Source organism: Arachis duranensis, chromosome 3 (assembly GCF_000817695.3).
Source record: "Arachis duranensis cultivar V14167 chromosome 3, aradu.V14167.gnm2.J7QH, whole genome shotgun sequence".
NCBI classification, from domain to species: Eukaryota; Viridiplantae; Streptophyta; class Magnoliopsida; order Fabales; family Fabaceae; genus Arachis; species Arachis duranensis.
In genome coordinates this window covers 117,609,409-117,625,029 of record NC_029774.3, presented here as the reverse complement: position 1 = coordinate 117,625,029, position 15,621 = coordinate 117,609,409, and the positions used below count along the sequence as shown (strand labels likewise).

Below are 15,621 nucleotides of genomic sequence, written 5' to 3'. Positions count from 1 at the left end.
ATTGATAATGATATATAAAATAGATAGAGTGGTTGAAGGAATGAGAGAAATAGAGGAAGAGGGAGGATAGGAGAATTCTTTAATTTTGGAGGAAAAGATTTGAATTTAATTGCAATGAGATTGGTTGTAAAAATTAGTAAGGAGAAGAGAAAAATTTCTTAATTTTTAAGGAAAAAATTTAATTCTAATTGCAATGAGAGAATGATATGCGACACATTTTAGTTATAAAATTGGAGATATATAATAAGTAATAGATATTTTGCTATAAAAAATTTCAAGCCTTTTATAATTTATTTTTTCACATCAATCAAGCAGTCAAAACTCAATATATAAAATTTTACTTTATTTTATTAAATATTTTTTTCTCTCCTGATTATTTATCGTTAAACAAATCATAAATAGTAGATATTAAAACTAAAATTCATTAGATATAGTTAGATATGTTTTTTTATTTTAAAATTTTAATTTGAAGGTAATTCTTTTTTATGAAATTACAACTTTTAATACTTAAGAGGTCCAAATAGGTTTAAAATATATAATATATTCAAAGGTTATTCAATTTATACATATTTATGTGAATTTATAAAATTTACTCAAATTCATCTTAACTTATTCAAATATAAATTACTAATTATTAAATTTATTTATTTTATTAATCTAAATTCGTAAATTTGTAAGAATTTAAAAGTTAATTCGAGAATTTAACAATTTTACTTTTAAAAAAAATAAAATTCGTAAAAACAAATTATAAATATATCAAATCAAAATTTAAAAAATAAAATTACCAATTTGGTCTCAAAAGATAAAAGATTAACAAAATGATATATGAAAAGAATATTATTTAATTGTTAATATTAAATACATACTTTAATTAAGATAGACTCTTTATTTATAGTGAATAAACTTATATGCTAAAAACAAAAAAAAACTATATTACACGATATATATTGAAAATAGTTTTAAACTTGTAAAAAAATCTTAATAACTAATAAAAATTGCGAGGAATAGTTGAGATTTATAAGGTAAAAAGAATAACTCAATTAATTTAATTTAAAGTGCAAAAAATAACAAATTTAAGCTATTTAATGTAACGTTTGAAAAATAGTTCAGATAAAAATAAAAAATAAAAAAATACATTTAACGTAAAATACAATTTTTTATAGTAGGATTCAAAATTTTTTTTTTTTGGTTCAGTTTGTGTATATTTTACTTCTAAAGTATTTAAGTAAAATATTTTTACATATTTTTCATATATAAAATTGCAAAATATGACTAAAATTTTTAATATATATTTTGTTATTTTGTTAGTAATAAGTTGGGTAGATTGGACATTTTTATCCATTCCAAACTGAAAAAAAGAAAAATCTGTTGCAAGCTTTTTGTAAACCTTTTGTGATTGATATGTACAATATTTTTATTCATTAAATCTTGACTACATGTATTATTTAATATATATCTCAATGGCTGTAAAAATTGAAATACCATATTCCAAATAAAGAGAACAACATATGTGAACATCTTCCTATAAAATAATATGTAATACATATTAAAAGTGAAAAAACACATATTTAAATATAATATATAACAATTAATTTTAAGAACTGATTTTGAAGACAAAACACTCATTATAAATCAAAGTCATTCCAATATTACGTAAATCATTTAGCTAAAAATGTTACTGTAATGTTTCAATGCATGTTATTATATAAAGAACAAAATCCATTAGGATTACAAATTGAAATAGTAAATCGAATTGGAGCCTATCGAATTAGTATGGTATTTGATTAATCGAAATATACAGATTCGATTTACTAATGAGCACATGATTTAGCACATGGTTTTGAATTCACCCATAGTAAATCGATACAATCCAACAATAAACAACAATAAAATTTTGTCTTATTAAGTGAGATCGACTACATGAATCAAACGATGTTATTGTGTTCTGTCATGTATCATGTTTACAGAGAGATCGTTTACATGCAGATCTCATTTGACCACTTCATGGATGGTCTTCTTATATCTTTCTCTGCCTTTTACCCCTTGTTCATCTTCCATTTCATCCACCCTCCTGACTGGATGTTCTATCGGTCTTCTTCTCACATGTCCAAACCACCTGAGACGCGATTCAACTATCTTTTCCACAATGGGTGTTACTCCAATTCTCTCCCTTATATCTTCGTTCCTTATTTTATCCAATCGCGTATGACCACTCATCCATATCAATATTTTCATCTCTACCACAATCAGCTTATGTTCGTGCTCCTCTTTAGCCGCTCAACACTCTGTACCATAAAGTATAACCGGTCTTATAGAGGTGCGATAGGCCTTTAAGTTTTAAAGGCACTTTTTTGTCGCATATAAAATCAGATGCACTCAGCCATTTTGACCAACCTGCTAGGATCCTATGATTTACATCCTGTTCAATCTCTCCATTATCTTGTATGATGCACCTAAGATATTTAAAACTTTTAACTTTTCGTAGGATGTTTCCTCCAATCCATATTAAATAATTGGCTAAATTGATATGGGTTATATTGATTTGCTATGAGTGAATTCCAAACAATGTGCTAAACTATGTGCTCATTAGTAAATCGAATTTGCATATTTCGATGAACCAAATACCATACTAATTCGATAGCCTACAATTCGATTTATTACTTCAATTTGTAATTCGAATGAGTCTCGTTCAATTTATATAATAACATGCATTGGGACATTACGGTAATATTTTTAACTTTGTGTGATTTATGTAATATTGAGATGACTTTAGTTTATATTAGTGTTTTGTCCTGATTTTGATGTATATATAATATCTTTTAATATTTTAAATATTAAAATAAATGATTTTATAATTAATTATACTAAGTATACATTAAAATTAGTTATCAATTTAAAACACATATTAAAATAAAAAATATACATAATAATTGATTTGATAGCTAATTTTTTATGTGTATATAACATTTTTATTCTAAAAAATAATACAAATTTTTAATATTTTTATTATAAAACACTAAAATAAGGAAATTCGAACTCAAGACCTCTAAATGAATATGAAAAGACTATGCCGTTTGAGCTACAATTTGTTGGCATCTTAATAATATAATTTAAAAACACTAAAAAGTGATATTTTATTAAAAATTATTAAAATAGTTTCTTTTTTACATTGTTAATGTAATAAATATATAAAAAATTTAAAAAAAATTCTATTATTATAATGTTAAAATATACTCTCAATACGCACAAACTTAAATTCATTAACCTTATATAATAGTATATAAAAGACATTTGATACTTATTTATGGATTTCATTAATCATTACTTATTTTCGCTTTTCGCTTTTCTCTTTCCATTTTTTTTCAGTCCAATAATAATTGAGTAGTTATAATAGTTGAAATTTTAATTTAACTTTTAAATTTTTTTTATATTACAATTTTAAATAAATTGATTAATTTTACAAAATTTATATTTGGAATCGATAATTTTATTTAAACTTTGTTACGATCTCATATTTTGCATATTTAATTTACTTTTCTAATTTTGGTTAAAATTAGATCATTGTGTCGGAAATATTTTTTCAAAATGATAATTCATGTTTATTAAAAAACATTTGAATAAAATGATATTTAATACTTAAAAAATCTAATTTTTTAATTAAAATATATTCTTATTTTTTAGAATACACATTGGTAATTAAGATTAGTTTAAATTTTAAAAACTAAAATTTCTCTAACTTCCTACCTACTTTATAGTTAGTTATTGTTTCTTTCTTTTACGTTTTTTTTTTCTACTACAATTTTTTTCTTTCTCATTTTCTCTTACAAGACCGTTTCTTTTAAGTTACTTACTTATATTATATTACTTAGTAGTTGTATTATTTAGTAGTTGTAAAGACTAGGTTTATTGGTTCAAATGAATGAATTTTAAATGTATGCAGGAACCAATTTAAAAGATGGAATATTCTTTTGAATGTGTTGCAAGTCAATCTAGTTAGTGTTTAGAAAAAATTTTACACATACAAAAATAACTTAACAAGTTGGACATACTATACAAACAAACAAAAACACTATATATAGAATAACTAATTATAATATTACACATACAAAATTATAAGTTTACACAACCCAAATCACAAGCTTGCATACCAAATAACTAATAGTCAACAAAAATTACCAATAAAAATAAATTAATTATCAACACAAGTATGAGAATAGAACAACCAGGCAGCAGTAAAACTCACATAATATTCCCTTGCAGACAACTAAAACTCACGTAAACACATCCAAAACTCAATAAATAAAAACACTTTCAAAATACAGAAATTGCACATGCAAAAATAATTTAACATTGCAATATATACGAAAATATCTTCAGGCCATTTTAATCGATTTTTAATTAGAAAAAAAGAATATTATACATAATAATAAAAAAAGCAATCGTGTCCGAAAATATGCACCGAAAAATTCTATAAACAGACACCCATCCAAAACCTTAGGTATATTTTCGGCGTGGACGAACGGCGACAATGAGGAGGAAGGCGGCGTTGTGGATGAGCGCCGAGGAGGAGGAAGGTGGCGTCGAGGATGAGCGCCGGAGAGGAAGGTGGCGCGGATGAATGACGGCGGAGGATGACGAACTACAGATGGCGTGCGCCTCTCTATGATGTGCGGTGAATGTGACTCCTCTACTTCATTCAGAGTTTTGTATGGTATTAGTTAATAAATAAATGGTTTAAGGTTTATTTTAGAATTTTAAAATTGAAATTTTGAATTTTAATTAATTTAATTTTTGGATGTGTATTTAAATTGTAACCACCTAGTAAAATAAGGCTTAGTTTGGTAAAGTTTTAACTTTTCAAGAGTAGCTTATAAAAATTAACTTTTAAAAGATGGTTTTTTAAAAGTTGTAGCATTTATTTTTGGTAAATCAAATAAAAAATAGCTTTTAATAAACACAAGTAACATCAATTGTATTTGGTAAAATAACTTTTAAAATTTAAAAATACTATAATAGATATAAATGTAATCATTAAATTTGAAAATTAGTTAACATATAAGGTTATATTATACTTTTCAATTTTGAAAAGCACAAGTCAACTTTGAAAAGTTCTATCTTAAATGCTTTCAAAAATACTCCTATCTTTTAAAAGTTACAAATACAAATACATTGCCTTTTTAATTTACTAAACACAAAATAAGAAGATTGAGTTTTTGAAAGTACAAGTACATTTTCAAAAAACTTTATCAAACTAAGTCTAAATCTTTGTTGTTTTCGTTTTTTTTTAATTATTATAATAAAAAAATTAAATATTATACTATTTTTAAAGTATACCTACTTAAATTGTTAATACTCCTACTTGTTATGGGATTGAATCTGATTTGGATGCTTATCAGCTTATTTTGTCGTTTCTGGTTTCTATAAGTTGAAACAGCTTTGCGATTAGCATCACTTGGGACTCGAGAGGGTCGAGTGTGACCAGTTTTAGCTTCGTTTATCGCTTCTCACTCCCAACTCTCAAATTCTCGTATCCTTGATTTCTTCTTCAAACACCAAAGCACGATTCACAGCAAGAAAATCCCGATGTTGCAGCTTTCTATTCAACGAGGTAAGTGAAATCATTTCCTGCTCTTTTGTCTGGTTGCCTGCTATAAATTGTTGATCAATCATTAAACTCTGGATTCTGATAAGGAAAATGTTTGATTTTTCATATTTATGCAGTGAAGAAGTTGAACATTTTGAGGCCGCAGATCTTTGCTTTGGGAAGTTCATATATGTCAACGGTTGCTCAGCCATCTGCCAGTAAGCGCAATCCGCAGGTAACCTCAACTTTCCATTCCCCATCAATAAAGTTGTATGCTTTTGTTCATTTTCAATCACAAATAATTAGTGAGCTATAATATTTAATATTACCCTACTGTATTATTTGATTTAGGTCCCATGTTAAGTTCATGCTGTATTATGGCATAAGGAATTTCTGAGTGAAATTTAACAGTTTGTTAGAAGTGGATTTCACATAATAAACATTAATCTCCTGTACTGTCGGTATATTTTGTTTTACATCTCATTCCCTTTTCCTCTATTAATTGCGTTTTATCAGAGGGTTCCAAATCTTATTGGAGGCAGTTTTGTTGACTCCAAATCATCATCTTTCATTGATGTCATAAACCCAGTAAGTGTGGTTTCGAAGATACATTTACAGTTGAATATTTGTTTATGGTTTTGAGCAATGCAGACTTATAATGTTTCTATAATCTGATCACAGGCAACCCAAGAAGTTGTTTCAAAACTTCCTTTGACTACAAATGAAGAGTTTAAAGCTGCTGTATCTGCAGCAAAAAAAGCATTTCCATCATGGCGTAACACTCCTATTACAACACGCCAGCGTGTGATGCTGAAACTTCAGGAGCTTATTCGTAGAGATATGGTAGGCATTTTAGAGTGTGATTGGGTTCTCACATTTGTTTTCAAACATATAGACACCAATGGCAGCACAACAGCTACCATGAACGATTTATTAAGTATAAATGCTTACTATTTAACTGCTTTAGGATAAACTTGCACTGAGTGTGACCACTGAACAAGGAAAGACGTTAAAGGATGCACAAGGAGATGTATTCCGTGGTTTAGGTTGGTTTTTCTATATTTTATAGAGAGATTTTATGGTTGATCTGAGTGATAGTTTTGGTGATGGAGTTCTCTGAATATTTTAATTTATGTTTTCTAGAGGTTGTGGAACATGCTTGTGGGATGGCAACTCTACAAATGGGGGAATATGTTTCAAATGTAGCACATGGAATTGATACTTACAGTATTAGAGAACCACTTGGTGTCTGTGCTGGTATTTGTCCTTTCAACTTCCCTGCAATGATTCCCTTGTGGGTAAGTGTCTTCTACTTTTGATTTTGATTGTGCTTTTGTCTTAATTCATCATTTCATCTTTGACCTTGTAGTTATTCAGTACTCCTTTATAGCTTGTTTGGTTGATGGTCGAATTCATAAAAATGTCTAATCTATAGGAAGATCTAGAAACTTTTAGCCGTGACAACCTTGTATTTGTATATCCATATTATTGTATAGGAACATAGCATATGTATTATGTAGTACTATATTGTGCATGATAAAAGACCAAATGTCTACGATCTATCTGCAGATGTTCCCAATTGCTGTTACATGTGGTAATACCTATGTTCTAAAGCCATCAGAGAAAGATCCAGGTGATTCTTGCTACTTCTTTCTACTCCCATTCGAGACAGTTTTTGGTACAATTTAGAAGTGCACATTCACCTGTCTGCTTTCATGATTCAATACCTTTGATTATAAGGTGGTGATGATTAAATTTCACTGTAGTTGGATGCTACCATGCTGTGGAATATAGTGAGATTAGTATTGGTTGTTATTTGAAATTTTGTTTTTCCAGGTGCTTCTATAATGCTAGCTGAATTGGCATTGGAGGCTGGTTTGCCGGAAGGTGTCCTAAATATAGTCCATGGAACACATGTATGCATCAGTTTTTTTTATTATTATTACTAAACGATCTTACTTTATCTCTGTCTTGTGATACTTACCTAGTAAAGGTACTTAGAGGCTCATTTGGTATTTGACAATCTTACCATACCATATATTCAACAAATCCAATATGAAACTGTGCAGAATCATGAATGTTTATTCAAGTGTAAACCACCTGTTATTTTTTTATCTTTCTTACTGATTGATGTTCTTATTCATGCATTTGCTGCAGGATATTGTGAATGCTATTTGTGATGATGACGACATCAAAGCCATATCCTTTGTTGGTTCAAATGTTGTAAGTCATCTAGTAATGTATATTTTTCCAGCTCATATTTTTTGTCTTCCTACTTTTTTGGACCCTAAAGAAATGTTGAGCCAAAGTCAACTATGTTGCATGTTTGATAAAATTGAACCATTTTGATGGTTTGACTGTGCTTAGATAGAAAGAGTGATAGAAGAGGTCAATTGATTTAGACCCTAAAATTGTGCAAATGACAGCTCCTTTATATTATTTGTGCTTGTTTGATGATATTATTTTGTGTGGAAGGCTGGAATGCACATATATTCAAGAGCAGCAGCTAAAGGGAAACGTGTTCAAGTAGGTGCATTTCACTTTTACTCCCTTTTGTAAAATTGTTGGTTTATGCCCCCCATGCAATGATAGGAAGTTGGACACCTAACAAACTTTTATCTTCAGTCTAATATGGGGGCCAAGAATCATGCCATTGTCTTGCCAGATGCAAATGTTGATGCTACTTTAAATGCTTTAGTTGCTGCTGGTTTTGGTGCTGCTGGACAAAGGTGCATGGCTCTCAGTACAGTTATTTTTGTTGGAGGCTCAAAACCTTGGTAACATACACTATTCTCTTTTGATTAATTTTTTTTTATTTTACGATTTCTGTGATAGCATCTAACACTGACAATTTTTGAAGCTCCTTCTCTGGTTAGGATTTTTTTTTCAAAATGTGCTGTATATATTTGTCGTGTGCTGAACTGAATAATCACTCTTATTTTACTACAGCATAAGCCAGCTTCTCTATAGAGAAGGTTTTTTTTTTTTTATTTTCTATGTGATAAAAATTCTGAATATTTTTATTTTAACTCAAATCTTAGTGTGATCAGTTCATTGTTCGCTAGAGAAAAGACTTACTGATGACGCAGATGTATGAGGAGATCAGTATTTTTTTTTGGTTTTCGGAAATTAACTTTAATGATGTACTTGAAATATATATTCAAATGATTACATCCTTCACATATTTTTCCAGGGAAACTAAACTTGTTGAGCGTGCCAAAGCCCTTAAAGTAAATGCTGGAACTGAACATGATACTGACCTTGGTCCAGTCATCAGCAAACAGGTTTTCTTTATGATTCTGCGTTTACTCTTCTCTGGGATGTGGGTTTAAACTTTGAAGTAAAAATCACAGTGGTTGATCTTCATAGTATCATTTCCGCACCAACATCTTTGTATACTTGGTTTCACAGGCAAAGGAGCGGATACATAGATTAGTTCAATCTGGGGTTGACAGTGGTGCCAGACTACTGCTTGATGGAAGAAATATAGTGGTAGTTTTTCTGCCTTTATATTATTATTTTTTTCAAGTACTCCACATCCTTATTGGAAATAGAGAATAGGTAGAAAAGCATAAAGGGGGCGAAACAAATATAATTTGATTTGGTAGGTATTTAAATTCATGTCTCAGTTAACCATTTAAATACCGGGAAGAGAAATAGAGCCTTTTGTGCATGTATCTCTTTTGCCACAACCTTTTCAAAAATTCCAAGGTTGTCGTGCTTGGAAGAAAATAATAAATATGATGCCGAAGTGACTTAGCACACACCAACAGAACTCTTGGCTTAACTTTGATATCCAGATTTCCGTTGCTTATTTATTTTTGTAGCTTGTTTTCCCCTGGTTTGACTATACTCTCATTAGCAATAAAGCACCGTCAAATGCATAGTATAATGGAAAATGTAAAGAAATATATTTTGGTTCATTATTATAATTTATATTCCATTGGCTGTTTTTATATGATAGAGCAGTGCTTGCCTAGGCCTCTGTTTCACCTATACGTGTTAGGTTCTTTTTTAACTCGTTATTTTTTTTCCCTTTTTTCTGGGGGAAAAAAATTCACAATGCTTATCCATTCATATATGCATGATAAGTAGGTACCTGGATATGAGTCTGGAAATTTTGTTGGCCCAACCCTCCTATCCGATGTCAATGCCAACATGGAGTGCTACCAGGTATTTTCTTATCAATCTCTAAAGCTTCTACTGAAATGAATTTCATAGAGACCTGAAGTTTTAATGTATATCCAAGTATTCAACTTGACTGTATGTACCATGGTCTGTGCAGGAGGAAATTTTTGGCCCAGTTCTTCTTGTGATGGAGGTCCTCTGTTTGTCACTCTCGCCCTTCTTATAATGAGAAAATAACAAAAATTCAATTCTTGTAAAAGTTTCCTGATTCAAAGCAATTGACCTCCCAACTGATTATTGATGTTCAAATTGTGGATAATTGTTTCTAAACCAAAACATTTTCAATTAAAATAATTTTTTATTTGTAATTTCTTTAGTTTTATCTTTTCCTTTTTGTTGAACAGATTCATTTATCTTGAATATTTTATTCTTGTTTCCATATAAGGATGTACTGATTCGGTGTATTTCTGCTGTCTTTTTATCATCAGGCTGAGAGCTTGGATGACGCCATAAACATTGTCAACCAAAACAAGTATTTGGTTTTACAACACCTTGTTCGCCTTTGGTTAAACTGCTTTGTTCCTCGTTCTGAAATCTGAACTTTCCAACAGGTATGGTAATGGTGCTTCAATATTTACTACCTCGGGTGTTGCTGCAAGGAAATTTCAGACTGAGATTGAGGCTGGACAGGTAATGTTACATAAGTGGCTCTTAGAAGTTTGAATTACAGTGTAAATGAATTTCAATTAGTAGTATACACATTGGAGTCTGCTATTGCCTACTTTATCAATTGATGATTTTCCCCTCTACCACATTAAGAAATGCATATAGCAATGTTATGGATCACGATTCGTTACTGTATTTACACCAGGTTGGCATCAATGTCCCTATTCCGGTTCCTTTGCCCTTTTTCTCATTTACTGGCAACAAGGCATCATTTGCAGGGGATCTCAATTTCTATGGTAGAGTGATTTATCTCAAAGCTGTCCCTTCCGTGCTTATTTATTTAGGAGGATTACATTTTGTCATTTTACTCGTGATATAGGCTTGAATTATACCCTTGAATTTGAATTTGATATTGTTTGTTGCAGGCAAGGCAGGAGTTAACTTCTATACACAGATCAAAACAATAACTCAGCAATGGAAGGATTCTGCAGCTGGTGGTGGCAAGGTTAACTTGGCAATGCCTACCTCTCAAAAATCTTGAGAACCTGAGCATGAAGAAGTACATAATGTTTCTGAAACACTTGAATAAAATCAATGTTAAGGTCTCATGCTCTTCATTTTCCTTGTTTTACTTCTCATCTCACATATCTCTCGTTTCTGCGTGTGGACTGCATGATTTTATGGTCCATGATAACAAATCCGTTTCTCTTTACTGATCGGAATAAAATCTAGCAAGTCTGATCCAAAAGTAATTGAGCTTGAAGGAAGAGGGGAAAAAGAAAAAGCGCTTCCAAGATGATGATAAAATCACAGTAACATGCATATCATTAACCTTAATCATGTCTAAATGACGAATCAAATGCTAGAAATGTACCCGCAAGGAAGCGGTTAAGGTGATAAGTAGCATTTATCAATGGGATGTGGAAAAGAAGTGAAGTAAAGAACTACATTTATAAAACCAACTTGATGAAACACTGCATTCTTGATTTCTTGTTCCCAAACCACCCACTTTAATAGTTTATTGGTGAACATCTCATTCTCTAAAGTGATTGCAGGGCTAGAGCTAATAATAACTTGCGCCATGTTTAGTTAAGTAGAAATTATTTCCACCAAAGTGTTGAAATCCTGAGCTGCTTTCCCATCTGGCTTAGCTGCAACTTCCACAATCTTCTTCACCTTAATTGCATTCTCCCTAATCTTATTGCCTTCTTTATCCACCAGAATCAGATTCATGCTTTTAACCAACCTATTCTTGGTGATCACCCTACCTTCAACCAGGACCCCGATCTCCCAAGCATCCTGCACCATTCTACCAGTAATTCCTTGATCTCCAAAGAATGGTCTGCATATCATAGGAACACCATTGCAAATGCTCTGAATCACAGAGTTACAACCACAATGAGTCACAAACACTCCCACTGAACTGTGTGCCAAGACTTGAGTTTGAGGAACCCAAGGCACTATTTTCCCCCGCATGCTTGTCCTCTCAACAAACCCATTTGGCAAGACACTCTTGACATCGTCCTTCAGCGACCATAGAAATGGAAAGCCACTTTCCTCCAATGCCTCTGCCACTGCCATCAACTCATGAGGTGGTGGTGCCACCACTGTCCCAAAGGAAACATACACCAGTGATCTAGCACCTTGTTTATCCAACCATGACAAGCACCCAGTTGCGTCTTCTTCAGCTGATGATGGTGATGATGCCAACAAAGGAGCAAGGTAGAGCAAAGACTGCAGCTTGGATCTCATGTCTTGAACAAACAATGGTGGGTCTAATTCCTCAAAGAAGTTCATGATCACTGCCTTAGCTTGAGGCAGCACGCTACCAAGTGAAGCTAGTGTTTTCGAAAACAGCGTCTCATTCTCACCACCATTGATAACATCCTGTGGCAAATCTTCAAAGCGGACCATCCACAAACCAGGTAGAAAATTCCCCAAGGAGATTGTTTCTCCGACAGTGGCATTGGCACAATGGTCCCTTATGGCGTGAGTGTAAAAATGAGATGAGAGTGTGCATGACATGGCAAGCCAAACGGGAATCCAAGGAACATGAAGGTTCTGTGCAACAGTGAGAGAATCAGGGACAAAAGCATTAGAAATGATGCAAGTGACTCTTTGCTTTGTGTCAGCAACTGCCAAGTCTATGCCCTGTTGCAAGTTGTGAGGGCCAGTTTTGAGAAAAAGATCAATCTTTTCAACTGGGTGGGAGCCCAGAATGTGACCCTCTGGGATTCCATCACTGATGCTATAGGCCTTTATGTTATCCGGGATATTGTTGTTGGGGTTTGAGAAAAGAATTTCATTGGATTTATGAGTGCCAATGAATGAGAATGAACAGTTTGGAGCTGCACGAGCTAGCTTGATAACAAGGTTTAAGAGAGGCTCAAGGTGGCTGCCAAAGGGGAAAGCAAAGACCGCTACATGTTTGTTTTCATCACCTCTTGAGTTTGTCATCATAAATGTGTATGTGGGTTTAATCAATCCTTAAGATGTTGCTGTTAATAGAGGGCATTTTATTTATATATACATTTCATTTGATGGGGGAATAGTTCAGTTTTAGAGGTTGGTGGTTGAGCACTCTCCACTCTCCAGTCTCCGCAGCATTCGACCGTTAACTTGAGCTCCTTTGGAGGTTACATACTTACCATCGATGCCATTGGTTACTTGGCTAATATTGATTGATTTCTTATATATAATAATGAGTTGTTGCGACGAGATTCAAACTTCTAAAACTTAGTTAAGTGGATAAGTTAGGTGATCATGAATAATTCAGCATATCAGGATATTAGAACAAAGCTAAAAACTAAAGGTCAGCTAACTTCTGCCTTAAACACAGTTGTTAAAGTTATTAATTAAAAAAATTATAAAATTTAAGTTTTTAATATACTATTTATAGATTTATTAAAATAAAATAAAAAACTAAAATTTCTGCTAATAAATCTTATTTGTTCATTTAAGAGTTTAGCTAAACCCTAAAAATTATTCCTTGAATTCGTACACGCATCTAAATTTACACAAAATGTTTCTATTTAGTCCTGAATATGGAAAGGTGTACCCGCAACAACTTCTTGCTCCCAATCAATAGTATTTGAAGTTTTGAACCCATCTATAATCGAAGTTACACGTAAAAAAAATTACAGAGAATAAAATGTGATAGCCAATCTTTCATTATTTTTTCTTTCATATATTTTTTTGGTCTTACTTATGAAATTAATAATAAAAAATTATACTTTATTTTTTTAATTATTAAAAAAATTGAGAAAGTCTATTTTAAATTAGACATAAATGATAAAACAGCAACTAACCTGACTCCCAATAAGTAATTCAGATTAGAGTTTGGGAAACACTTCCTATTTTACTATAGTATTATCTTTTTTATGTGTGTAATAAATAACATGAAATAAAGAGTAATTATCTAAATTTGTTTTTAAATTTTTTTAAAATTAAATATTTAATCTCTTAGATTTTAAAAATAAAAAATTAATATTTAATTTTATTAGATAATATAATATTTTTTCATTAGTTATTAGTAATTATTAACATAGAATGTTAACTTATATACATAGTTATTAAGTGTTTATCTATGCGAGTTAGACAAATTAGTTTTTAAAATAAAATATAAAATAGTATCCAAAAAATTTAAAAAATCTCAAAATAGTTCTTGCAAAATTTTAAAAATTTAATATAATCCCTTTAAATATTTTTAATATTTTTTAAAAGTTAATGTCTTATAATATATTTATTAATTAAAATAATAAAATATTATTCAAAATATATAATAAATAAAGAATATTAAAAAATATATATATATACTAAAAAGATTATTTTATTTATTAATGCTAAAATATCATAAGAGATAATATTATTTAATCATTAACTTATGATGATGTCTATATTGAGGTAATATAAAAATCATAATAATAACAACTAAATCTAATAAATAATTGCATTATGAAGACTATTATTTATATATTTAAACTCTTAAGATATTGATACCAAATAAATTTAAAAAATATTCATAAGTTAAAAAAATTTATTTTTTCTTGGTATAATTATTAACTGAATAGCACAAATAGTTTTAACTGCAAACTTATTTTGTATAATATTACAAATAGTGAATCTAAAAATTTTTTAAGAAACATGAACAAAACACTTAAATTTATTAAGACATTTCTTCTTTTAAGTGTTACAATATATTAGGAGCTTCATTTTATAAATCATTCACATTACTTTTGTGATTGACCAAAATTTATAAATTTAACTTCATAGATGACTTGATTTGCACGCATACAAATTCTAAAATGTTATCATAAATATTTACACAAATATTTTCAATTGTTTATGTAACAAATTTTATATTAAATAAAAATTCTCCTATCTCTTTAAATTTTAAACAATACTAATTTATTCTCTTTTTCATCATTAAAAAATAATTATAAAATATAGTACATACAAATCAAATTAAATTAATTTAATATTTTGTATAATAAAAAATAAATATAAATTTATTTATTTTAAATTATTTTTTAAAATAATATATTTACAAAATTAATTTATAATTTAAAATTTAAAAATACATAAAAAATGTATATATAAATAATAAAAATATTTTATACTTCATTCTTAAAAACTGATTTGTCTATATCGCTGGGTTAGGTAATTACCCTGAAATTAATCAGTGGAGCATAAGAGAAAGCACCATAGCCTTCTGCTATTTTGTTGGTACAAGTCATAGTCTACCGCACACTCTGTCCTCTAAGATAGAAGAAATCATTTTCTTCTCCATTATTAATTGCTTGCATGTTGGGATCCACCATTCTCACATCTACCAAAATTCTTGATTCATGGTGAAGAGCCTACTTCCATGGATAAAATTGAAAAAATATTTTTCCTCCTCAATCCGTGGTTGTTATCAGTTATCACACAAAGTCAGTGTCCGTGGAAATTAATAGAATCAAAACTTGTTTATTAATGTAATTTAAAATGATAAACTATATTCCTAAAGGAACTCATTATCAAAAAGTGTTTTAATGCTCAATCACATCATCATCTGAACAAATTACTGTTAGCGAGTTTAACGTCACATTATCTTAACAACCTGTTGACTAGTTTTGATGAGCCTCATATTCCCAAAAATGTCATCTGTGCCATATTTTTGGATTTCGTTCCTTTAAATTACCATAAGAAAAAAAACCCCTCAAACTAGCTTTATTTTTAGTTTAAAATGAATATCATACCCT

General features: G+C 30.1%; 2 protein-coding genes across 2 annotated transcripts; one reads left to right on the top strand and one right to left on the bottom strand.

Moving 5' to 3' along the window:
* Nucleotides 1-5,403: 5,403 nt before the first annotated feature.
* On the top strand, nt 5,404-10,995 carry LOC107480472 (methylmalonate-semialdehyde dehydrogenase [acylating], mitochondrial). The gene is made up of 19 exons (XM_016100613.3): nt 5,404-5,608; nt 5,722-5,819; nt 6,101-6,172; nt 6,266-6,427; nt 6,552-6,630; nt 6,728-6,882; nt 7,154-7,217; nt 7,421-7,500; nt 7,742-7,807; nt 8,060-8,110; nt 8,210-8,361; nt 8,778-8,868; nt 8,996-9,076; nt 9,680-9,757; nt 9,870-9,905; nt 10,201-10,244; nt 10,324-10,402; nt 10,584-10,674; nt 10,804-10,995. Exons 1-19 carry the CDS (start codon nt 5,584-5,586, stop codon nt 10,917-10,919), a joined length of 1,620 nt encoding a protein of 539 aa, XP_015956099.1. The 5' UTR covers nt 5,404-5,583; the 3' UTR covers nt 10,920-10,995.
* Nucleotides 10,996-11,284: 289 nt separating this feature from the next.
* On the bottom strand, nt 11,285-12,835 carry LOC107480473 (anthocyanidin 3-O-glucosyltransferase 7-like). Its single transcript, XM_016100614.3, has one exon. It carries the CDS (start codon nt 12,833-12,835, stop codon nt 11,468-11,470), a length of 1,368 nt encoding a protein of 455 aa, XP_015956100.2. The 3' UTR covers nt 11,285-11,467.
* Between the last annotated feature and the right edge of the window lie 2,786 nt (nt 12,836-15,621).

What these genes read in the sequence shown, in the direction of transcription:
- LOC107480472 (XM_016100613.3), top strand. Translation starts at nt 5,584, where the DNA reads ATGTTGCAGCTTTCTATTCAACGAG. An exon ending in CCTTTGTTGGTTCAAATGTT is followed by an intron (nt 7,808 to 8,059) that starts GTAAGTCATCTA and finishes TTTGTGTGGAAG; the next exon opens with GCTGGAATGCACATATATTC. An exon ending in GTTGGAGGCTCAAAACCTTG is followed by an intron (nt 8,362 to 8,777) that starts GTAACATACACT and finishes ATATTTTTCCAG; the next exon opens with GGAAACTAAACTTGTTGAGC.
- LOC107480473 (XM_016100614.3), bottom strand. Translation starts at nt 12,835, where the DNA reads ATGACAAACTCAAGAGGTGATGAAAACAAACATGTAGCGGTCTTTGCT.